The sequence below is a fragment of the Dendropsophus ebraccatus genome, chromosome 1 (assembly GCF_027789765.1).
Source record: "Dendropsophus ebraccatus isolate aDenEbr1 chromosome 1, aDenEbr1.pat, whole genome shotgun sequence".
Taxonomy (NCBI): Eukaryota; Metazoa; Chordata; class Amphibia; order Anura; family Hylidae; genus Dendropsophus; species Dendropsophus ebraccatus.
Genome location: NC_091454.1, coordinates 205557696 through 205583129, shown reverse-complemented (window position 1 = coordinate 205583129; position 25434 = coordinate 205557696). Strand labels below are relative to the sequence as shown.

General features: G+C 42.4%; 1 protein-coding gene across 1 annotated transcript in view; it reads right to left on the bottom strand.

Moving 5' to 3' along the window:
* Positions 1-25008, bottom strand: part of NOTCH3 (notch receptor 3) — a 55869-nt gene extending 30861 nt beyond the window's left edge. The window contains exon 1 of the mRNA XM_069945527.1: positions 24882-25008. Coding sequence (XP_069801628.1) covers positions 24882-24954 — 73 coding nt within the window. The 5' untranslated portion in view covers positions 24955-25008. The remainder of the gene's footprint in view (positions 1-24881) is intronic.
* Between the last annotated feature and the right edge of the window lie 426 nt (positions 25009-25434).

Below are 25434 nucleotides of genomic sequence, written 5' to 3'. Positions count from 1 at the left end.
ATATGGAGCCATTTTCAAGCCAATTTTTGTCATTCTAACTAAATACAAAGATTTGCTTCCCCACTTCCCGGTCTGCCCAATGTCAGTAGGCATAGTAGACTAGCTTCATGTCAACAGATGACATCAGATCTGGGTGACTAATCTGGAGAAAATCCAACGACTTAATGTAAGAAGTGACAGTATCCAAAAAGCCCCTTTAATTGTCCAAACAGATCATACAGACTTCAACAAATTCTTGTTTCCTCATGCCCTCGACGCAATGTACCTAGACCAGAGGCCAACTCATGGCCCTGCGACGCCATTCCAATCCCGTGCGCGTTCACGTCACCGCTCTTCTGACCCTTCTTCTGTCTCCATGTCAATTGATGGCCGGAAGTCCCACTCACCCATAGAGAATGCATCGGAGAGCGTGACTTCCGGCCTTCAATCAACATGGAGACAGAAGAGCGGTGACGTGAACAAGATTGGAATGGCGCAGCAGGACAAGAACGAAGCAACGCCATGGGACACCGACCATCACTGGTGAGTAAGCATGCCAGCGCACAGCGGGGGGGGGGACAGAAAAAAAATTCTGGAATGCTTTTTTAACATTTTAGTTGAAGAAAAATAAAAAAAAATAAATAAAAAATAAAAAAAATAAAAATCGGTCAACATAGACCCTATAAGACGTTGATACCCTATACCCAGTCCTTCTTACGTTGCAACCTGTAGCATGTGATGATGTACAGTAAAAAACCACTTCCCACCCACGATAATGATGGCCAATATATTATAAGTAGTTGTTAACACTAATAAAACTGCACCGAGTCCTGCCGGGACAGGGTTAATGGGACAATACAGTAATAATTTTTTTTTCTTCTGTTTTGTTTTCGGGTGGGGAACCGTGGGAATGTTACACCTCCTCGGATTATTTACGGGGATACAAAAATTACGGGTGGGGTTTCGTTTTGTGGTTTGTGTTAACCTGAAATCCTAGACACATACCTACCATTGAGACGGGACAATAGCTGCGTCAAGCCTATTGTGATCCTATTAGAGAGGGGTGGTGTTACTCTAGCCATCGGGTTGTACTTTTAGGACTGGCCTCTAGCGCGAGCAACAACAAAATCTTACTACAAGGGACATCCAACACCGCCGCCTGCCTAGTGGCACAACAACCTGCCTGTAATACAAACCGTCAACACAATAAAAAGTTATGCCACACGACATGGAGGCTAAGTAAATAACTTTCCCACAAAATTGTGTTACATTAGTTGTACATTATCTTTACTGGTTTCAGATTTTAACGGTTTATATAAAAAAATTCATTTGAAAATTTTTTTATTTAAAAATTTTTTTACATATGTTTTATATATTATCATAAATGTAATTTAAAAAAAAAAAAAAAAAAAACACTGTAAGGTGTGTAGTGAAGTCATAAAGGCAGGGAAACATGATACTGGCAAGAGGTATAGGTGTGAACACGTTTATGTGCACTGATGTGTGGCAAGAAGCTGCCGAGATAAATATAAGGTAGAGCTGTACTCTGAAGTGCTCTTCATGCTTCCAAGAACATACAGAGATTTAACCCTTAAAGGAAATTTAAAGGGGTTATTCGCAAAACAGCCTCCAGAAGACAACGTTACTCAACTTCTGACCTTCAGCAGTAATCTGTGAGGAAAACGGGAATCAAGTGTTCAATATCCTCACAGCGCTACCACAGGATGGATGAAGCATTACAACAGCTCTTATTGAATGTGCTGACCATGCAGCAGTAGATTTTTTTTTCAATCTCTAGAATAAGTGAGGGTCGTAAATTAGACAACAAAAAAAAAAAAAAAAGGAGAGAAATTTCTTTTTTTACAATAAACCTTGTGTATCACAAATGACTAAAGGCAGCTGTAATAGGTTCATGGTTGATCAACCGTTGAATGAACACGGCACTATACCGGCCCAACACAATCAGCAACACCAGGTGGAGGACACAAAATCTTTCTGGGAATATTCTGTGAAATTTCTAATACTCTCTCCCGAACAAAAGATCTTTTGTTTAACTACTGGCCAAAACGGTGACTTAGGGCGGTATTAGACTGCCCGATATTTCAGAACAAGCGAACGCTGATTTGTCATTTAAGTGCTCGCTTGTGCCCCGTTCCCCGCTCACTGTCAGCGCTATTACACACACAAACATCAGGCAGGAAAGAGCGGGTGGGGGGTGCAGCTGCCAGGAGGATCTTTAGATCGTCCAGGTGGCCCATAAGAGCAACAGCCAGTAGACCGTCACTATTGTTACCAGATTTTTAGGTCATGCTTTAAACCAACAATCAGCTGACATTGGGCCTGTTGGCTAATAGTTGATTTAGCGATTATTGGCCAAGTACGGCCCATAATCCCTTTGTGCAATAGTACCCTTAGTTTCAGATGATAAATGTCTGCCAACGGTTGGCTAAAATGTTATTAAACAAAGAACAGTTTTGGTTAAAATCCTCCATTTTCATCAACACCAGTTAAAATGGGTAAACCCAGATCTACATTCCTTTTATAAAAAAATCAGAGGGCGATAGAGAGCCCCAAGCTGCATTTTATGGTCCCTATAAATTGACCTGTGACCGACCTTGAAAAGGGGTTTCCCAGGCAAATTAAAAATTTAACTGCCTGCATACTTACCTTCCCTGCTGTCAAATATTCTGGCCCTGGCTGTGCCCTCCTTCTTCTGTGAGGACATCCCACTTCACTGCTAAGCCAATCAAATCATCTGAAGCTGGCATAAGGGGAGTGCTGCCAGGACAAGATCTGACAGCAGGAACAGTGGAGAAGCAGGGAAAGCAAGTATGTTCTCTTTTATTGTCTTAATTCACAGGGAGGCAGTTAAAGTTTTAAATACACATTAATATATTTTTTTTTCCATTTAATTATGTGTACTTCTTCATAATTGGTAGGTTACTACTTTAACTTTTTTATTATGTGATAAAACAACCTAAGTTATGCCAAGTCAACTTTCCTGGCAATCCCAATAACTATAGTGCTTGAGGTTCCTACCTCCTGACTCAAAGAACGAAACAAGAAGTTATACTTTATAGGAACATGTAAGGGGAGATTTATCAAACTGGTGTAAAGTAGAATTGTCTTAGTTGCCCCTAGCAACCAGATTCCACCTTTCATTTTTCAAAGAATCTGTGAGGAATGAAAAGTGGAATCTGACTGGTTGCTAGGGGCAACTGAGCCAGTTCTACTTTACACCAGTTTGATAGATCTCCCCAATAGTGTATATGGGAAAAAAAAACTAAAAAATTGTAAATATGAATAATGACAGAGGAAAGCTAGTGGAAATATTGGAAGACGAAAAAGAGAAAAAAAAAAAAAAAAAAAAGATCTGAAGACCAGTCTGGTGACTGAGAATACAAAGACACAAGTGATCATAAGGATCAAAAGGGCAGAGGAGGAAGATGAGGGATGGAATATAAAAGTGCAGGTGGAGGAAAGAGCAGGCAGAGGGTGGGAAGGAAATAAAGTAAGAAAAAAAATCAAAAACATCAAGGGAAAATAGACAATAAAGAATGAATAAAAGAAATAAAGGTTCTCTAGCAGGGGCACGACAGGACAAATAAAAAATGAATATATAAATATATACTCCCATCAGGAATACGGTTGTTTCTGTCACAGAACTGCAAGTTATATGTTGCTCTCACTCAACTGAAGTCAACGTGATAATTGAAGCTGCCATCTTATTATGGGTTGTGCTTCTCAAGGATCTCAATCAACACCTACAGGCAAATCTTAAAGTCCTATTATATGGTCCAATGCATGGTTTAAACTAGACACAATCTTGTAGATAGGCGCACATTTACAGAGCCTGTTCCGAGACTCTAAGATGTGGGGCCGAGGAGCGATCATTGGTCCTATTGCTCAGGAGGATATCGGCCTATGGAGTAGGGCCCTTACAAGGTCTATAGAAGAGCAGGTGACCTTTCATCTGAACAATGCTGTACACCTTTAATAACCTCTCCAATCCACCTTCTGTCCTCACCATACACAGGAATAACAGCTACATCGAGATGGGGGGGGGGGGGGGGGGGGGGGGGGGAATTTGAGACTGTTCATACACAGTCAAATTTCTTTTTTTGTATATAGCGACAACATATTCCGCAGAGACGTCCTCACTCACATCATTGTTGTGGTTAGCCAAAGCACCTCTACACTATATCTGCCAAGTCCAAGGGACTGTAGAGAGAAGTATGGAGTCTCTGTTCTGCAGGAAGAAATGGTGAAAAAAAATATATATCTATCACTGTGGTCTACATCAAGAATGGAATAATTTCATGCTTCTTATTGGTTCTACAAGTGTCTATACACATTAGAACCAGACGACCACCTAGTATAGAGGGGAATCACTAGACTCTCCACAATGGCAACTACTTGCTGAGTAAGAAGGATCGGTCATGTCGGAATTTAAATAGGTTTGGCATCAGTTTGTCCCCATTAAAAAAATGTTAATGGGGGAAGTCAGTACAATTTATCTGAATTGAGTTTTCCTAGATGTTAATTTTTGCCTATCCAGACTCCAAAGTTCCCTCTTCTTTTGATATGCAGAATGACAGGGTTGAAACTCCATTTTGTAGTGGCTGAGCCCAGTACTGCAGACTGCCTCTAGTCAAGTCATGGGAGCCGAGCTGCATACAAAATGGATGAAATTGTGCCTGGTAAACAGTGAAGGGTCCGCAGTACTCCCTAGAGCACCTGTGGCCCCTTTAATCAACCTATCGGTGGGGATTTCATTGTTAGACCCCCCCCCCCCCAACCCACTCACACATTAATCTCAAATTCAAGTCCCGGGAAAATTTTTGTGGAATTGGACGACCATCTTGTGTGTATGGGGGAAGAGGTCTCCTGACCTTTCCAGACAACAGATGTCAAGGAAGAAAAGGAGGACAAGGCATGTTGGATTTAAGGTGGACTGTTCAGCTTAACATCTCATTCATCGTTACTTTATATGGGATATAGGCAAATTAAAACAAATACCAATAAACTACCATGCATTACTATATGATCACTAAAGAAAGACAGGCAATCATCAGCCCACTAATGACTACAGACTTTAGGTGCCCATTACGGGGATTTGGTGAAGTTTTTAATCACCCAAAAAGTAAAAACTTTCACAAACAGAACAGAATGTAGAAAATTTTCTTAACATATGAACACCGGCCTGTAGGCTTGATGAAGCACGAACCTGCAGGTTACGTCAATGCTCTTGGGAGCGAGCGAGGAGTGGCCTTCTTATACATATGGTGCCACTTATCCCATAAAGCAATAGGATTCAACGTGGCCAAATCTCCCATGCAAACAACCATGAGAGAAGGTCCATCAGATCCAGCACAAACTTTAACCTGACCAGAGAAATAAAGTCAATAATACTAAAAAGACCCAATATAAATAAAAGGAAAAAAGTCATTTGAACCTGCCAATTCTGGTGGGAGCAACCAACTATCTAATGTCTATAGGGGCCTCCCTATAGACAATGTCAGAGGAATGGTGGATCCAACATGTTGGATTTTCACTGCCTGATAGTTATGTTCTAAAAGAGACTATAAGTCACCGACAGTCGTCAAGCAGTGGCCTACCTCTTAACGTTCACGTTTTGAGGGATTGGGAGAAATAGAAGTTGGGTGGATGACTTTTCAGCCAACAGCTATGCATTGTTGGACGATAAATCTGGCGAATATCTTTGGCGATACAGTTATATACATTTCAGCTCATAATGGCAGGTAAAGACTTATAAACTGCCCGTATACTGACCAATAATACGGGGGAAAGATAAAATCTCCAGACCAAGAAAGATCTTTTAATTGACCATCGGTCAAAGATTTAAAGATGGCCTCCTGTCAATAGTCAACTAAACATACACCTTTAAAAACATCTGTTCGGCTGTCAACAATCTCTCCCAATTAGGAGATGAGCAAACCTCAAGTTTGCTCGGGGTCGTCCAAACTCGAGTGTGCGGCATTTGATTACCGATAGCTGAAGTTGGATGCAGTCCTTAGGCTGCCTTGGAAAACATGGATACAGCCATAGGCTGGTGGCCTAACCATAGGCTGGTGGCCTAACCCCCAAAATACAACTGGATCAGGCAGTTAAAGTGTGTTCGACCCTTCTCTTCCCTGACATCTGTCGAGGGAGGGTTGGAAAGCCTCCATTCTTTATACTTATTAGTTGGCCCACTACTTCCTTTAAAAATGGTAGACCCAGCCAACTTTTCACTAATATGTATGGGGGGGGGGGGGGGGGGCTTTAAAGCAATTGTCTCTAGTTTAATTTTACCCAATGTATATTTTTAATTTTTTACAGTTTGAATCCAACATTTTCATCAACTTTCATCTAACGTGTGTGGACAGCTTTAGAATTTTGTACAATTTTGCACACAATGCTGCCCTTTAAGGCTAAGGAGTAGCAATGTCATTTCATTACTAGCTCTATCTAGAAGCTTTATTAATTACCACCTCCATTCTACAAGCCATCTACTTTTAGTTTATGGCTCCTTTAAAAGGAAGCAACTTTTTTTTTCCATACTTTAACAAGTCAACTATTCTACTGGGATTTCCACCCTCAAAATTCACAGCGTAACCTTCACCACTTGAACTTCTCTCGATCTCTGGATTTTTTTTTTTTCCTCTCCAGGATCACGTTACACACACCCCCATGAAATGTACCCTTAGCCCTTGGGAATAATTGTTTTTTAACTGTGAAAGTAATAATGATGAATGTGTTGAGCATCGAGGGGAACAGCGCAGAGTCAAGGGTGGTGTCTGGAAAGAAAGGGAAGTGAAGCTCGTGCAAGTGGAGGAGGGTATACAAAGCAGAAAAAGAAAATATATGTATACTAAAAAAAGCACAAGTAATAGTAAAGAGGAAAAAAAAAACGACTTCAGCATACTTTTTTCAAACGTTACAAATAAAAGAAAATTTCAGTTAAATAATAATTATTTTTTTTAACCTGACTCAGTAACACTACGATAATACATTTCCAACCGATATACATGGCAGCCATCTTAGAGGATGCTATCATTATGGTCAGAAGCTATGAAATGGCCTCAGGAAAAAAAAAAAAAAAAAGCTGAGTTAGCAGCTTTTTGTCCTCTTGTAATAATGCCAGAGAAGGGGAAAAAAAGAAAAAAAAAAAAAAAAGAGAAGGGGTGGCAGAATTGAAAAAAAAGTTACAAGACGGTAAAAATGAAAGTCCCCTAAGAATTCCCCCCCCCACTTTTCGCCATGCAACAAGAAGTCTTGTGGTTTCAGCAGCTCTGGTTCTGCCTTTCTAATATGATTTTGCGGGTTTCAGGCCAGCCATTTAAGCCATACAAAAAGTTTCTCTTTTACAGAATTAACCATGTAAAACACATCATCCACTTCTAGGCTTTTCGAGTCCATGAAGAGATTCCAAATTCGACTACGAAATCTGTGCACGGGGCAAGGGGGGAAAAAGGAAGAAAAAAAAATTCTGTCCCATTCCCGCCTCCTTCTAAGATTCATTACCTCAGAAGATTATACTAGTCTCCGCTATAGGATTTAGCTTTTACTGTTTTTTTTCCCTTCTCGACCTTTGCTGCCTCATCTTGTAGATGCAGCTTGCTGCAAAGCTCCTATTCCATCTTGAAGATTTTTTTCCCCCTCCTCTCTCCCACATCTCTTTCAATAGGGTCTTTTCTTCCCCCCTATACCCAAGGTCCTCATTAAAATGCCAGAAGGGGAGAAAAGGGAGGAAAAAAAAAAAGCCATATATAAAAACCATCCACTACTCCATGAGAAATTTGAGTCCCTCTCTCCCCTCCTCCTGCTTTCCCAGACAGGCTTTTATAGGGGAGGGAAACATTCCCATAGAAGACGGACGTGTGTATTGTTCCCTATCAGACTATAGAGGCGGGTTGGAATTAATAAGGGAATACAGCTCGGAATTATTTAACTCTATGTCTGCCAGACGTATCCCACCAGGAATTTGAAGGAATGCATTACTGGGGTGAAGTCAAGACAAATCTAATTTAGGAAGATTTTTTTCTCCTGCCGTGAAAGACAAAGAGTCAGAATTTTCTTTTTAGGCATGTTCGGTGAACGGGGAAAAAAAAAAAAAAAAAAAAGTAACGCTCTGTATACTCACTCCAGTATTCACAACGTATATGTCCGACGGAAGCAGAAACCTTGACAAATGCTATATGGTGGCATCCACCAACCATTGGTTTAAATCTTTTGTAAATTTTTGTTTTGTTTTTTTTTTTTTGCTTTTTAGGAAAGTAAAGTACAACGAGAATTCTTAAGGTTCACATCTCACGAGAACAGATGGAACAAATCTGCAACGTTCATAACTAACTTCAATAGGGAAGTCAAAACCAAGAATAAACCTGTAATGTATCCGCGATGTGCAAACATACTAGAGGGGTTGAAAAAATGTAGACATGTAACAGAAAAGAAAAAGAAAAAAAAAAAGTCAGGCTAACCTGTAGATTTTAACATGACCAGCCAACTGCCTATTGTATTATGGAGTCCTTACAATTCCATGGAAGCATCAGATACGTTGGGTTTCAGCTGCCCAGTAGTGTTGAGTGGCCTTGCCAAACTGCTCACGTTCGGCAATGTTCTCTGAACCCAAACACTCGGCGGTTGACTCCCAGTGTCTGGAAAAGTTGGATGCTACCCTAGGGCTGCCAGGAAAACATGGATACAGTCTATGGCTGTCTTCATGTTTTCCAGGACTCCTTAGGGCTGCATTCAACTTCTTAAGTCAAATGCCAAGCATTCTGGTTCAGAGAACTTTACCAAACCCAAATAGTTTGGCAAGTCCGCTCAAAACTACTGCCCGGCCTTTTTGTTCTCAGAGAGATAAGCAGCCACCAGGGGAGCCTGGCAGCAGATCAGCCAAGCCACACACTCAAAGGCATTGAGGAAACCGGTAGCCTGCCGTTGGTTATTCAATCGGCAGACAACTGTCGCTAATGTTTGGGGAACTTTCGTCTCAATCAAGTAAAGGGGGGCTTATGGTTATGTTTTATGAAAACTGTTACCGGTTGTAATATAATATAAAAATATATAATTGTATATTGGTTAGAAACCCCATCTCCCCCCTACATCACCATAAACACAACATGTCTACAAAGCTATCCACACTATAAGTGGCTCAATGTTTTTTTTTGGGGGGGGGGGGGTTGGACATGCGGCTATCCTAAAGGGGGCCTACTAATACTATAAAATGAGCAAAAAAAAAAAAAAAATTAAATAGTATGTGAAAAATCTCAAAAGATCAAATGAAATGTACAAATGTTAGACTGATGAGGACATCATTACGGATGAGATGATGGATTAATAGGGGTAATAAAGGGCCAAAAAGGTCACAAGAGTGCAGGGGTAAGGTAAGGAGTGGCACTGAAAGAAAGAGCTGAGGTGTAAGAAAGGTCAGAGGCAGGATGGAATTTATTTATTGTCCATTAACACAACAATAGTGACAGTGACAGAGGGGTAAATGGCAAACATTCGGCCAAAGACACAAGGGAAGAATGAAGATAGAAAAGATAGAGTCAATAAATGAAGATATTAGTGACCCATTATTGCTAAGACCAATGGGAGAAAAAAAAAGGAACGATTAAAACGATTAAAAAGAATGTTACCATCACTAAAGTCAATGGATAAAAAAAATAAAAAATAAATGCATATATGAAGATATATATATGCGCATCATTTTTTTAACACATATACGGATTTCTATCTCTCAACAGAAAGGCCATTTGCTCAACAGAAAAACTAAATTTTTATTTGATCATTTAAACATATTTAGTTATATTCACAGGGTACAGTCAAGCAAAGGTTAGGTATGGCAGGAAGGAGAACAACCACAATTTTGTAATTCTTTCTGCTCTTAAAATTGAGTTCTAGGAATTGTTCCTACCATTGTTTCTATAGAAAAAAAAGTGTCACCGCAGTATAGACGACTTTTTTTTTCCTGCCAGGTTTTTTTTAATATTGGATTGCATGGCAACAATACAGCAGCCATAGAAGTAACAATAATGGTTTGTGTAAAAGTACCCATAACAGTGGACTACTACCGATTTTTTTTATTTTTTTTTACCTCACCACCTCTATTGGCCACTATGTACTAACAGGGAGTCACAGGAGTCAAGCCCGTATGGATTACAACACAGCACTTATGGGCCTTTTACACGGGTCGTTAGAGGAGCAAACGAGTGCTCTCAGCGCTCGTTTGCTCCTCGTAGTGAACGAGGAGCAAACGAGCGCTGAGACCCGCTCGCTGCTGCCGCGCTGAATAGCGGCGGCAGCAAGCAGGGAGCTTGCTGCCGCCGCTATTCAGCGCGGCAGCAGCGAGCGGGTGAGTGCGGGAGGGGGCGGCGGGGAGCTGCGGGGGGGCTGCCCGGGTGATCGCTGATCGTCCGGGCAGCCCATAGGATATAGCAGCGTCTGCTGCCGACACTCAATGGAATGACGGCAGCAGATCGCTGCTATATCAGTCGCTTGTTTTTCAACATGTTGAAAAACAAGCGACTACAACGATCAGCCGACATGAACGATGTCGGCCGATTGTTGCACTCTATTCCACGGGACGATTATCGTCCGTAGCGGCTGAATACGAACGATAATCGTTCCGTGGAATAGGGCCTTAAGGCGCAGGAACTCTGTGGTGAAGTCTGGCTTTCTACAAAAAAAATTTTCATTTGCTCACCAAATGACCACCTCCCACTGGCCTTTAGAATGAGCCTTCATGTACGGGTCATGTCAGGTATCATTCTTTCTTAAGTCCACAGTTTAAAAAAAAAAAAAAAATGGAGTCGTACGATAGCCATGTGCACAAGGCCTAAAATTAAGATCTCAGCTTGACAACTTTCATTGATGAGTTTATATTGCAATAAAATGCAGGGCGGTGACCAGTCTAATGAGCTTCTACGGTGACGCATCAACAGCTGACTCATGACTCTATCGAGACAAAGTTCTATAGTAATGAACAACGTAAATCCCAAGGTGCACGTACACATAAAGGGCAAAGTTGGTTGAACCAGTCAACTCTGGGTCGGCCAACTAGTTTAGATTTATGGGGATGTACCAACTCTTCCTCGATATATGGTTAGGGAAAAGCTGGATCCGGCATATTGAATTTCAATGCTCATTCCCGTTATTTTCAAGGGATACAGGTGGGAACTTATTGTGAACAAATGCACTTCTGGTTCGGCCAAGCATGCATGTGTATGGAGATGATGGGAGGAGAGACATAAGCCAGAACGTTAATTCAGATGACAGCCAATGATGGGGTATGACCACCTAATGGTCAGAGCAGGTCCCTAAATGAGCATCGATCTCAATGAATGGTCCAATATTCAGAATATTTAGCTCATGGAAAGTGGCATCTGGGCAGACTTCTAAACCTACAGAAGACTAAGGGGGCATTCAAACGTTCCGTAATTACGGTCCATACACAGACGATGTATCAGTACAGTAGTACAAAGATATACACAGTTTCAGACCTCCAAACATCATCATGAATGACGACGCTGGGAGCTCCGAACTCTGTTCCATAGGACATCATCTGACCATGCACGGAACAGTCATCTTGTAGAATTAGATTATATATAATATGCCTAATATAGCAAATGCTTTTATTGTTTTCTGACCCAAATTTTTATTTTTACAAAGATAATCTGTTTAAAAAGGCTCTATGAGATGAAAGAAGGTGGTGTGTGTACAGATCAGCTATAGTCTTTACCTAACCTGAATGGGATGTGCTGCCCAAAAACCTTTATAAAAAAGTATATACCACCCAGATTACAATCTACGCTAATACACCCAGGGATGGGGAACCTTTGGCCCCTCCAGCTGTTGCAAAACTACAAACCCCATCATGCCTCAATCAGGCTCAATGGGAATTGTAGTTTTCCAACAGCTGGAGGGCCGAAGGTTCCTGGAAAAACCCCATCCCCATTACCCCCATCTCAGGCTGCTGTATTTATCAGATTTTTCCCTTAAGCCTGAGGTGAAATTCAAAATCATTGCCCCAGCTCTATCGCCATATGTAACTCGCGTTCTCCATCAGTGAATTGTTCGCATTCCTTTACATTCTGGGTCAGACTGCAATATAGCAATAGGTGATAAATGTCCTGTAACGCAATCCACCCATATTAACTATCTGAGGTGAATCATCAGCATAAAGGATCACATACGCAAAACAATAATGGTGTCAAATCTCAAAAGAACAAAGCCAATGACCAAAAAAAAAAAAAAAAAAAAAAGAAACGTATAGTACAATTCCTAGGTGGGTAGAACGGAGATAGATCAGAAATGTTTTCGAGTGTGCCATAAAACCTATACAAGAACTATTTTGTGTATTTTTGCTCTTTTATACTTAGTCTATCCTTACATTAGACTTTTACAAATACTATATAGATCTAGTTTAATAATCCAGAGTTCTTCTCCATATGAAAGGTAGACATTCTGCATTCTTGTAGTGTGAATGGCTTCGCCAAAAAATAGGCCTGTGTCTTTTTACTGTGGATTGTTCTTTTCTGCTCAGCTGTAAAACACCAGTCTGGCATCACCCGCTACCCCCCCCCCCCCCCCTCCGGGACGACCCACTATCTCCGGGCTGCCTGCAAGAGCCTCTGACTGCCTAAACAGGACCACAAAGACTAGTGTCCCATGCCCGGGGGATGCCCATATACATGTATATGCCATCGCATGTAATAAAACAGCTTGCAGGGCTATTACACAATAGGGCACACTGTAACAGGAAGGCAGCTGTTACTCAATACTCAGCAAACCCTCCCCTCTCGATGATAGTCGCTGTCATGTTCTGATGGGGAGCGAATAATTAAATATGATGACTGGGTTTCCTGAAACGCCGTCTCAGAGCGATTACTTCTCACGGACGGCCTATTTCCTCTAAAGGCAGCAAGCAGGGTGCTAGGTATATAGGAAGTGGTGATAAGAAGCGCAGAGGCCCCAGGCAACTCACACTCACATCTATCATAGACTTTTACCTATGGCCATAAAGTAACCTGATCTGAGCGAGAAACTACAATCCTGGAGTCGGCCCAGCAGGCCAGAAATTGAGGGTAATCCGTAGAGACACATTCGGGGGATGTCTGATAAACTAACAATAAGTATATCCCCGGGGCTCAAATCCCACCAAAGGAAAACATTTGCAGGGTGTTTGTATGTACGTGGGGTTTCTCCCACACTCTAAAAGCTACAGATAAGTAAATTTAGATTGTGAGCCCCAATGAGAACATGCAGTGATGACTCCATTATGTGGGGCACTAGGAGGGTTGTCAAGGTTTTACCAATGATTCTGTCTATACTTAGGGTCCTATTAGACTAAGGGCCCTATTACACGGAACGATAATCCGGCCGTTGTGTAATAGACAAAACGATCAGACAATGACAATGATCATCAGCTGATCGTTGATATAGGTTTGGACCTATAATTGACGGGTGCAGACCACGCATCGCTACGTGTAATAGCGGTGCGCGGCCAGCGGCTGACGATTTCCAAACTCTATACATTACCTATCCATGCTGCATACCGCCGCGGCCAGTGATTGGCTGAGCAGCCTGTCAGCTCAGACAGGCCGCTCTGGAGCTGCAGCGCGTGGGACCCAGGGAGAAGCAGACCGCAAAAGGAGCCCTGCAGCATGGATAGGTAATGTATAGAGTTTAAGCAAGGGCATCGGTAACAATGTCCATGCAGCCCTTGTTAAACGATTATTGGGCCCTGTAATAGGCCCAGTAAAGGAGCTTGTTTACAGTTATTATCGGGGCCCCCATCGGCCTGTGTAATACTACCCTAAGCAATTTGTTTTTTCCACAGATTACCGACTGCAAACGAGTGCTTTTGGGAACAAACTCAAATCATTCACCATAATACCTGGAACAACAGTCGTTCGTGACGATCGTAATTTCCAACGTTTGTAAACAATCGTAATTACGAACGACGTGTAGATACACCGAAAGGTTTGCGAACGATTGACGAACGATTAACAGTGATTTTATGGTCAGTTCAAAAGATGTGATCTATGACATACGAACCAATTTTCATTAGCGGCTTAATCGTTGCCTGCATACACACAGAAAGATTATCTCAGATTCAAACGATATAACGATTTTTTGCACGTTAACCTTTCCATGTAATAGGGCCCTTAGGGTTGAGAATAGGACAACCTTGGGCACATTATCTTTGACCCCTAAAAGGGTTTTGATCCTAGGGTCACTAAACTTTATAGTAGGACTGTAAATATTCTGATCAAATTTGATGGACGCCATATGTAGCTCTAGGCTCAATGGATGTAGGTCCAGGCAGATCCTTATGTGCACCTCATCCAAACTATAAACAATCTATTTTAGGGAATTTAGTTAAATGCAAGTACGAATTGGTCTATTCTAGCAAGCTCTAAAAACACTAGGTGACAATCAATATCGACATATTGGGGCCTCTATGGCAGATTCCATTAAACAGCAACAAATGGTGACAGCTTGCACTGGCATTGGACTTGTTCTACTAAGGGATTTTTATCTATTAATGAGGAGCTACCTGAAATCGTTTACCATATTAACAATAGTCGTTAGTTACGATCGTTACTATGCTTTGGCTGTCCAAGCGCGATGGGAGTTGTAGTTTTGCAACAGCTGCAGGGCCGAAGGTTCCCCATCCCTGTTTTAAAGCAACCAAGACCATTTTGGAGATTTGAAGATTTGGAACAGTGGAAATTTTCTCCACTAGTCTCAAAAAGCAATACAACTGGTTTCTCCCCCAAGTTTTAGGCAGGTGTAACAATGCCCCTACACCTTATACTAAAGTTGGCCAAACTCTCACTGATAGGGGGCTCAGCCAAATCTCTAAAGTGTATGGCAGCCTCTCGACATTGTCGGTGGAGAGAAGGTTCGGGCATGCTGGATTTTAGCCATCTGACCCTTCTGTTCTGAGAAGGATAAGCTGGATTGTGGCTTTACCCTTCCTTCCCATAGACAACACATTCGGCTGTGTATGGCGAAAAAGGGAGAGATAACAGCCGGCCAAACGAAGGTTATTAAACATATTGGGCCCCAACAAGCGTCTGAACTCCAGTAAGTGGGACATAGCAGGAGAGGGAAATTGAGGTTAACTGTAGTCAAACCTTAATTTCGAGATTTTGAGTGAAGTTAGCCTTTAAAACCAGGAGCGATATAGATCCAAGAAGGAGTCAGTCAATTAATACGTTTATTCATGCATGTTATTGGTGTTTTCAGAAGGACTAGCGGGAAGTAAGATTGAGTTGCCCTAGAAGAGGCCAAGAAGCGTAGTCATGGCAACTAATGCTTAACGGAGCGCTCACTGAACAAAACGAAAACGTGGGGCGCCCATGCTACATCAGATGAGTTGGCACCGGGCAACAATATGGCTCCCAGCCAAGATGGTCGAATACATTACTTTTGTTCTACCAAAAGAAAGGTTGGGGGGGGGGGGGGGGGGGGGTGAAGAGATGTAGCACAAAACAACCTTTCCTCTGGCACATTCTGATCAATGACTGAGGCGACAGCCCATAGGGTGCTTTTCGGGGGCCCCACCATACGCCTACAAAAAATTTGTAGCCAGAAAATCGAAACTGATCCTCTCAGGAAAAGAGCCAGCTGCTCCTTGGCGTGAAAGATCTATTTTACAGAACATGTGCTCATGAAAATGCTGAAGATTTCAATAAAAGGTGTGGGGGTTCTCGCTATCACCAGTAAATATGTTCTTAAAGGGGTGTCTTGGCATAGACATGGTACGGTATGCCACCAATGAATAGGTCCAAGTACCGTAATCCCCAAAGATGCTACTTCATCTTTCGTTATTCTCCCATAATAATAGCGGGATGACTTGGCAAACTCCAATACACCCTCCATTAAAACACAATGTAGCATGGAGTCCATGTCACTTCATTCTGGGTGGTACAATGGTCTAACCTCATCGGTCAGATACCAACATCATATTCTTCGAACATGCCACCAAAGCCCATCTTGTAGACTCCAAGCTTCACCTTGCCTAGTATCTACAATATTTTTTTCTAAGATCTAAAATATTTTGCCCCTTGGGAGTCTGCAAAAGTCCTATGGATTTATACATTACTTTGGTTGTCCTTCAACTATAGTAGAAACCTAAAACTCCTGAACTAAACATATAAAAGTAAAAAAAAAAAAAATAAATAATTCAAACCTTTAATGACGTAAAACATTTCATGCAGCAACTCGTCCAACGTCCGAGTCCCTATTAGATATTAAACCTTTGCAGCTTGCGAAATCCAGCACTAACTACTAGCTACTAATTCGGCTAGTTTAAAAGGTAGTTCTGCTTTTTCTTAATATACCTATAATATATCTGTCAGTCAGGATCAGGCAAAACATATGTATAAAAAGCCAAAATAAAATATTATTACCCGTTTATTGTATTTACCAACCAAAAAGGGGAAGTACCATCGCCCAACTGTTTTAAGTTCTAAGCGATACTAATATCCGTATAGGGTGTAGGGTAGTATCAGAAGTGCTACTCAACCGTATATAGAAAATTTTCTGGATAAGAGTATAAAAGTGTTTTGTCTGAGACTACCTTGGTCAGCCCCTCCAAGTTTCTGGTCTGGGGAGATTTTAGAAGTTCTGGACCAATGTATAGCAAATGATAAAAAAAAATAAAAAAAAATTAAAAATTGCTTAGTCCATGGACAACCTATAGCATGATGGCCAGCGATGAGAACTTCAGTAGAAATCAGTGCAGCCAACTTGTATACTGAGGCATAACAACAAGCTCGAGAGAACACCAGCGACGTACGGGAGACCATTAGTATTCTGTTTCAGTCAACAAGAAAGTAGGACAGCATCTGCCGGCTACCATTGTGTCACTACCAGCCAGGAAATTGTGTGTATACTCCTAGACTTAGAGAGTTGCCCTCCTTCGGACATTGTAAAATAGGAAAGTTTTTTTTCTCCCCCTATCAAAGTTTTTGGGACATCACAGAAGGGAATTCAATTGGAGACTCCAGAGGGGACATTGCACAAAGACATTGTTTGCAGGGAACCATGGGTAATAGTTGTGTTCGTCAAAAATTTTGACTTTTATAGACGATTTAACCTGAATGTGTTCTCAGTGTAGGTCTGATGTATGGAACCTCAATGTTTTCTTACGGGACTGGTGACCTTGTGGGAAAAAAAAAATTAAACTTCACAAAAACTGATTTTTTTTTTAAGTGATGGGAGCAAAGTAGTCTTTAACCTTTCATAGGAAACACCAAAATTGGGATATTCCAACACTTTTTTTCAAGAGTTGCCGTAAAACAGCACCACATCACCATACAGGCTGTGTTGGGTATTGCAGCTCAACTGTATTGTAGGGAAAAGGGCTAAGATGTGGTATTACCCACAACCTGGGAACAAGAGTGTTATTACCTTTAACATCCTATTGCCAGTACCAAGTAAGATCTCAACCAATAGTAACAGATATAAGTAGGGCTGTAATTGCTATTAGGCACTCATGTTCCTCTGCCTAGGTCAGCAGTGCAACTCACATCCCGAACTGCAGTTGGATCAAGGAGGCATGCGGTACCTTTCATATATCTGTGGGACTTCCAAATGATAGAAAAACGCTTTTATTCTTATGTGCAAAGTGTCAAAGAAGCGTTCCCAAGCTCCTAAAATGATGCACGCTGTACTGCTTTCTTGCTCCCATTCCTATCCCTACGTCTGCTTGTTTCATAGGTTTAAGCTGAGCCACAAGCCGAGAGAGAGATGGGAGGGGGAGCGAGGAAGCATTACAACCCAACTTCAGGAGCTTGGGAACGCTACTTTTATACCAGAGAGTAGCATTTATTTTTTACGTTATGGAAGCATAGACAGATATATGAAAGGTACCATGTGTCTTCTTGAGCTAACAGCTATCTAATATCATCAGCAGTTTGCAAGATAAATTAAAGCACACATTTTAAGGAATTAATTTTTTTTACATAAAAGAACAGAACTGCAAGTCACACTTTGACCAAAAGAAAACTTCACGTTAACAAAAAAAGAACACACACAAAAATCCCCAGTATATGATCTAAAAATGCCCTTCCCTTCCCTTCTTGTTTAAAACACAGGCCGCCCAACAGGGCAGGGTCCATGTAGCAACACTTTAGTCCTGTTTCTTCATAGAAAAGTGAAAGCAAACTCTTACTTTCTTTAATATTCCACAGTAAAAAGCTAAAAACACATACTAAACAGCTTTGTTAAGTCTTACGAAAGTTGTCTCCTCCATTTGGCCCTAAAACAAATCTAGAATTTTCCAATTTTTTCCCCCAGAGAGTAATGCATTGTGGGGGGCTTATATGAGAGTCACACAGTTAGCTCTAAGCTCTGTCTGACAACAGGGTGGAGCTAAACGGCTGACTGTCCCCAAGAACTGGAAATTATTGTGTACTATTGAGAAAACATAAAAAAAAAAAAAAAAAACACCCAACATTGCTCAAAAACAATGCAAAAAAATACTCATTAGGGCTAGGAGCAATTCACGCAGTTATTATAAAGTTAACATAAATTATAATGTTCTGATGCGTTGTTGACTCTGGAGCAAGATTACACATTCCATAAGGGAGGTGTAGCTCCCCATGAGAGAAGTATCTAAGGTTATCTTAGGAAGAGGCCACGGGTGGAATGTAGACTCCATTACAGAAACTTATCTGGATTTGTGGTCAGCTAAAGAGAGAGGAGCAGAATATGAATAAAAAAAACAAAAACATAAACAAAAAGAGGATGCAAATGGGGGGGGGGGAATATCTGAAGAAAATCTAATAGTTCCCTTATGAAATTTGGTAAGAAGAGCAAAGGCACGCTGAGCGATCTTCTCACCAATGGAATGCAGGCTATCGACTGGATTAAAAAATTCTAAAAAGTTACTGTAAGCTCAAGGCAAGTAGTTAAAAGTCAAGCTCATAACTTCCTACCCAGGTAGTGAACATGATACAATGGAACAAACCTCCAATCTGAAAAAGAAATCTCTGAATGGAAAACGCTTGTGGTTATGGAAAGTAGAATAGATTACTCCTATTGATGTCCATGATAAGGTTATAAAACTATACAGGCTAGTGTTTAGGTAATCAACATATACTGTAGAGCAGGGATGGGGAACCTTCGGTACTCCAGCTATTGCAAAACTACAATTCCCGTCATGCCTGAGAGCCAAAGCTTGGAGGGCCGAAGGTTCACCATCCCTGCTGTGGAAGGTGTGCACCAGGTCTTTTGAGGGTACTCACAGTCTTTATGCTGGGGATGAAGGACATGGGCTTTAGGTCTTCATTTACTCAGGACGGCCTAGCCTACGGCTATTCCTGAAGGCTCCCGCTGAGAATGTGAACACTCAGCTGAGGGAGCTTGGTTTTTTTTTTTATGGGAAAAGGACAATAAGCTGCTGTTAGACTCCCCAATGAGAATATTGAAATGCTTGTTGGAAAGCCCGGTTACTAAAGATGAGCCCAACTCAAGCATGCTCAATTGTTTGGCATTTGAATACTGGTGGCTGAAGAAGTTGGATGCATCAGTAGGAAGTCCAGAAAAAGACATGGATACAGCCATAGGCCATATTTTCCAGGACTCCATCTAACTTCTTCAGCCACCGGTATTCAAATGCTAAGTCAGCGGACATAAGCATGCTCGAGCCACGCTCATCTCTACTGGTGACTACCATCGAACTGGATGGTCAACCAGTCCCACCAAAAATAAGCCAACACTTACCCAATGTTATTCAACGCAACCTTTGGGTCTTCTCAAGAAACTATGGCCTTTATAGTTCATTCCTAATCTTTGCCAACTGCATACCAAAACAAAAGCTAGGGTCAACAATGACCAAAAGATACTGAGGCCCTATGTACAGTCTCAGGTGGGTCCATATTGGGTGCTTAACTGTGTCAAGCGGACCTGTCAAATTGTTTAGGTTTGGCAACATTCTCCAAATGAAATGCTCATTATTTGATTCCCCGCAGCTGAAGAAGTTGGATGCCACCCTAGACAGCTCGGGAAAACATGGATACTGCCATAGGCAGCTGTTTTCTGGCAGGCTTAGGGCTGCATCAAATTCCAAGCATTCAGGTTCAGGGAACGTTGCCAAACCCAAACAGTTTGAACCAAACACTAGTTGCCAACCCTTACTAACTGAAGGCCAACTCTTAAGGTCCCCATACACTTTATAGTTACGTTGGACGAATCCACTGCTCTGGGCAGGTTCAGCAGTCAGTAAAAACTGTATGGCTGTGTCCCGAGACTCCACTAACACATTATGTCAATGAAGATAGGGGCTTGGGCATGATGGAAAATCACTAAACCACCTCTAAGCAACCATTATTGAAGGTGTATGCCCACCTCGGACATTACTCTTCAAAGTGTAAATGAACAAGTATGGGCACAAAGGAAAGAGAAAAGACTCTCCCTAGTAAATGGGCCACCTTCTATAGAAGAGTTATGGAGATCTCCAGAGCAGTTATGAAAAGGGTTGAAATAATTTTTGGTTGAATCTGAGGATCCAGTCATTGTGCTCACAGATGCAAGGCCTATAGGCCACACTACCACTTACCACTCTGTCCAAACCCCAAGGTAAGTAAGGTTCCTTTTCAAGGGGCAGGACCCATGCCCAATGTAAGCAACATTCTAGTAGATAAGCGCACATATAAGGGGTCATTTTCCCAATCCTGAGGTTTTGTTAAGTATGATTGATCACCAGAATACTTACAATGAGTTAACTACACAAAATCTCTAGGTCTTTTACAGTCACCTCACAGTGTTCGTATCCTTAGACCATGGGTCTCCGAACTGCGGCCCTCCAGCTGTTGCGAAACCACAATTCCCATCATGCCTGGACAGCTAAAGCTTTGGATTTGGTTGTCCAGGCATGATGGGAAATGTAGTTTTGCAACAGCTGGAGGGCCGCAGTTTGGAGACCCATGCCTTAGACTGTTGGTCTAACCCAAAAGTTCTCTCCAACCTCAAGCCCTTTATCATTTATTTCAATAGTGGTGGCTAAGAAAAGTTGGATGCAGCCCTAGGGAGTCCAGTAAAACATGGATACAAGCTATGGCTGTATCCATGTTGTCCTGGACTCCCTAAGGTTGCATGCTTCTTCAGCCAATGGTATTCAAATGCCGAACGATTGGACTGGAGCATGCTTGAGTTGCCCTCATCTTTACACGTTAGATGGTCGGCCAATCCCATCAAAGTGGCCAACTTTAAATCCAAGACCAACATTACAAAATTTTAGCACAATTAAATAAAATTAACCAACTACATACACTCCACAGTGGGTTCAGTCAACTCAGACCTCAGAACAAGGCACATGGGCACCTGAGGGACTCTCTTCGGAGCAGACGTACAACGAGATCAAACATGCTAATTTCCAGGATTACAAATGACCAGTTCAGCCTTGTCTGCCTATGCAAACCCAGGAATGATAAGCTTAATGTATGTGGTCATTAAAGTAAACAGACAAACACCAGATAAGAAACTCTGGGAAAAGAAAAGCAGAGAGTCACAAGGAGGACCTGCTCCGTGATTTATCAGTCCCTTGTTATAAAGATCCCTAATGGCTACACAAACAGAGACAGGAAGTGCCACGGGAGCAACATCCTGCGAAGAAAGATACACCGGCCATAGGAATCAAGGGTCTAATTGTTTTAGCTCGGTCAACATTAATTTAGATTGTTTCGAGTATAACTCTGGATTACACACTTCTACAAGCTGAAATGGTCTCATAGAAAAAGACAAGAGGGCGATTGATAGCAACTATGGGAGATGGAAACAGTGGGGCTACCCATCGTAGCGCAAAATGGTTGAAGACTAAAGTGGGTCATACATGTTAGATGTGCATGGTTTCAACCAACAGATTTCAGCAGGACTTGCTGACCATCTAAAGTGTATGGTGGCCTCCTAAACTCTTCTTCTAAATGTAAAAATGAAGGAGAAAATTGGGCAAGTTGGTTTTTAACTTTCCACCACTATCCATTCTGATCACGTGAATGATGAGTGCTGCTAGTGGGGAGAATGGGGCAGCTCTTGTGTATTGCTACCTAAAGAGTCCTCACACAATAGTAAAAAGTCAGCTGCTTTCGAAAGGACCAGCTGTCTGTCTAATGTGTATGGTGGCCTCCTGACTTTCCCCAACAGGTCCGGGAGAGAAGAACTGGGCATGTTGAATCTCAAGTGTCCAATCATTCTGTTTTTAAAGGAGCAAATCACGTGTAAGGAGTGAACGGGATAAATAGATGTAGACCAACCCTAACATTAGTCCAAGAGCTATCGAAGGTGTATGGGCAGAAAAAACATGGAAATTGTAATAGTGATGACCAAATGCGTCAAGATGGGATAGGTCAATATTAGATGGGAACAAGAGATTAGGCAGGTGTTTCTTCAACCAAAAAGCATCTACCAATGGTGGGACTACCTTGAAAACACCACCAGACAAGTTCCAAGACTTTACCAAGATTATGTTCTTCTACAACATCTGAATTTATCTGATGAAGACATAGGATCCTAAACAACAAGTCAGACCACGGGGAGGCCAAAAAGAATAGAAGACGACTAACTGCGCACGGTGTGGCGTCATACATAAGGGCGAAAGAGTTCAAGGAGAAAACAGAGTGAGCACAGTCATAAGAGGGCAGGACGAGAATGGTGGAGGGGGTTTGGGGGGTCAGGGAAAGCAAGAACAGAACCAAGAGGGTACGGAATAATGAGAAGCCCAAAGAAGGGACAAGAAAGGGAGGAGAGAAAGGGAAAGTGTGAGAGGAGAGAATAGACAAGAGGAGGCCAGCGAGGGTGAGACAAGAGGGGGAGCTACGGGGTGCATACTGATAGATGCAGACAGTGCTGGAGGAAGGGGGGGGGTAATGAAGATAAGAAGACAGACTCAGTGGGAGCGGGCAACTTTAAAAGGTCAAAGGGCATAAAGACAGAGGCAGCTAAATGGTTAAAGGCAGCAACAGAGGACTCTGTGTAACTTGGGGGGAGGGTGATGGAAATGGGAAAGTAGACAGAAGTGCCTGGTGACAGTGCAAAGTGGATGCAGATAAGAGATGGAGGGTCTCATGGGACCAAGGAGACTGGTATGGCGGCACTTTCTTAAGACTTTAGAAAGTTTGCAATAAGATTGGGGTTCCAGTTATTTGGGTTTTTTTTTAAGGGGGGAAAAAAAAACACACCTGCGGCCAAAGAGAGCAGCTGGGCAGCGAGGAAAGTGGGGGTACAGTGATTTAGAAAAAAAATTCAGGGGGGGGGGGGGGACTCTGCAAAGAAAAATGGGGTCAGAGAGGAGGCAGAGACACAAGATAGACAGGCGGGCAGACAAGTACCGAGCAGCTGAGAGAGAACAAATAGGTGAGAGATGTGGAGGAGAGAGGGGGAGAAGCGAGCGGCAGGAGGTAGCAGACAGATTTGTGGGGGCAGTTTGGGAAGCGTCTACCCCCCTCCCCCTGCTCCCTTATCCCAATTGTTATCACACAAGAAAAGTCCCTTCTCTCCCTGACTACGCTCTGCCCTCCTCCCCCTCTCCTTCCCTCTGCCCTGAGGGAGAAAGAGAGGAGGGAGAAGAGGAGGACTGGAGGGGGGATGGGTGGGAAAATTCAGAAAATGGGATTGAAAAGGGAAAAAAAAAAAAAAAGTCAGTACCGACTGAGGAGCAGCCTCATGTATAGAGCACAAAGGATCACACACAACCAGCTGCAACCAAGCCGAGACTAAAGTCCAGGACCAAAAAAAAAAAAACACACAAAAAATAGAATCAGTCCAAAAACGAGTGATGTAGCAGAGCAGAGTTGTTTCGACGTAAACTTAGATTATAAAAGGCAAACAAACAACGCCGCGTCGGCTCTGCGCATCAGTTACGCCTGACGGAACGGAGAATTCCTCTGCACCAAGTCCGTAAAGGGTTAGTCGTGGCCGCAGAGAGCCAAGGGACGTCCACGCCGAGCCAAAAAATTATTTAGTCTGGTGTCGATATAAATGCTGTATACTACATATATATATATATATATATACATACACAGTGAAAAGAAATTACCTAAAAAAAAATTCAAAAAGTTGACCTAAAGTACCTAAAAAAAAATTCAAAAAGTTAACAATGAGACAACAAAGGGTTAAAGGAACAAAAAGATACATGGGATTATATAAGGAACCTGTCCAACTAGGATTAGTCAGAGTGCAACCTGTGCCACCCCCGTCGTTGCGAAACTACAACTCCCAGCATGCCCTGACAGCCTTCGGCTGTCAGGGCATGCTGGGAGTTGTAGTTTCGCACCATTTCAGACTCAGATCCGCGTATATTATAAACCGGCAATAATAATAATAGACGATTTGATCGGACGCTGATCCCTACCGCACATACACAGCGGAGCCCCCCCTTATATACAACAGCTTAATGACTTCCTGCCCATAGGGACCTGCAAAATCTCCGCTCCCTGTCATGTGTGGGAAACGTAAAACCCTCGACACCCTGAGGAAGGTCACCCGCATCGTAACGTATATAGCAAAAAAAAAAAAAAAAATTAATAAAAAAAAAAGTTCAAAAATTTTCCACATTTTTTCAAATTAGGAAAAGCCGTCTCCCGTACTAGGGAGCGACTACATTGCCCACTGTGACTTGCAGTTCAAATGATTAATAATACATTTATTTTCAATATTTTTAAGATTTTTTTTTCAATTTTTAATTTAATTTTTTTTTTTTTTTATAAGAATTTAGTTGTTACTTCTCAGCAGTTACACAGCATTATCACCACATGTGACGCTACTGTAGCATAATACATGTCACCCTGCCATATACACACAGTACAATCAGCAGCCAGGCATACCAACACATGAAGCCTACGTGGATAGCGCCGCTCACCAGCAATGGACGCCATACTCACCATAGACGTCTCCGCCTAGGCTCAGCAGCACAGCAGTGACACACAAGAATCCGTATATCCCCGGCCGCCCCATATTGCAATCCTCCCCCGGGGAGCCCTCCAAACCCGGAGCTCTTCTCTCGTCCGGTGACTGAGCCACACTAACGTGTGGGAGTGCTAGAGTCAGCCGAGCGGAGACCAAACCACGCCCCGATCATAGTTCACACCCAATCGGCGAGCGCCGAGGGAAGACAGTTGACCAATCACCACCCACTCGCTGTCGTTCACAGCCTAAGAAGGCCCCGCCCCCTTTGTTTATAACCTTTCTATCATTTTACGCATATTTTCCCAGTAACTACAGTCCGGGAGGAGGCGGGGTTACAAATCTCAGCTTTGACACGCCCCCTTAGAGTCTAATGGCCAATGAGAGCGTTAGATGCTACTTCGGAATGTGGTCGGTAAGGGGGGGGAGGGGATAGCGTCTCCTAGCAACGTGGGAGGAGGGAGCTGAGATTCCAGCACAGCACCACGTGGGGCGGCTGGTCTGTGCTATGGATCAGTCTGGGCCCTATTG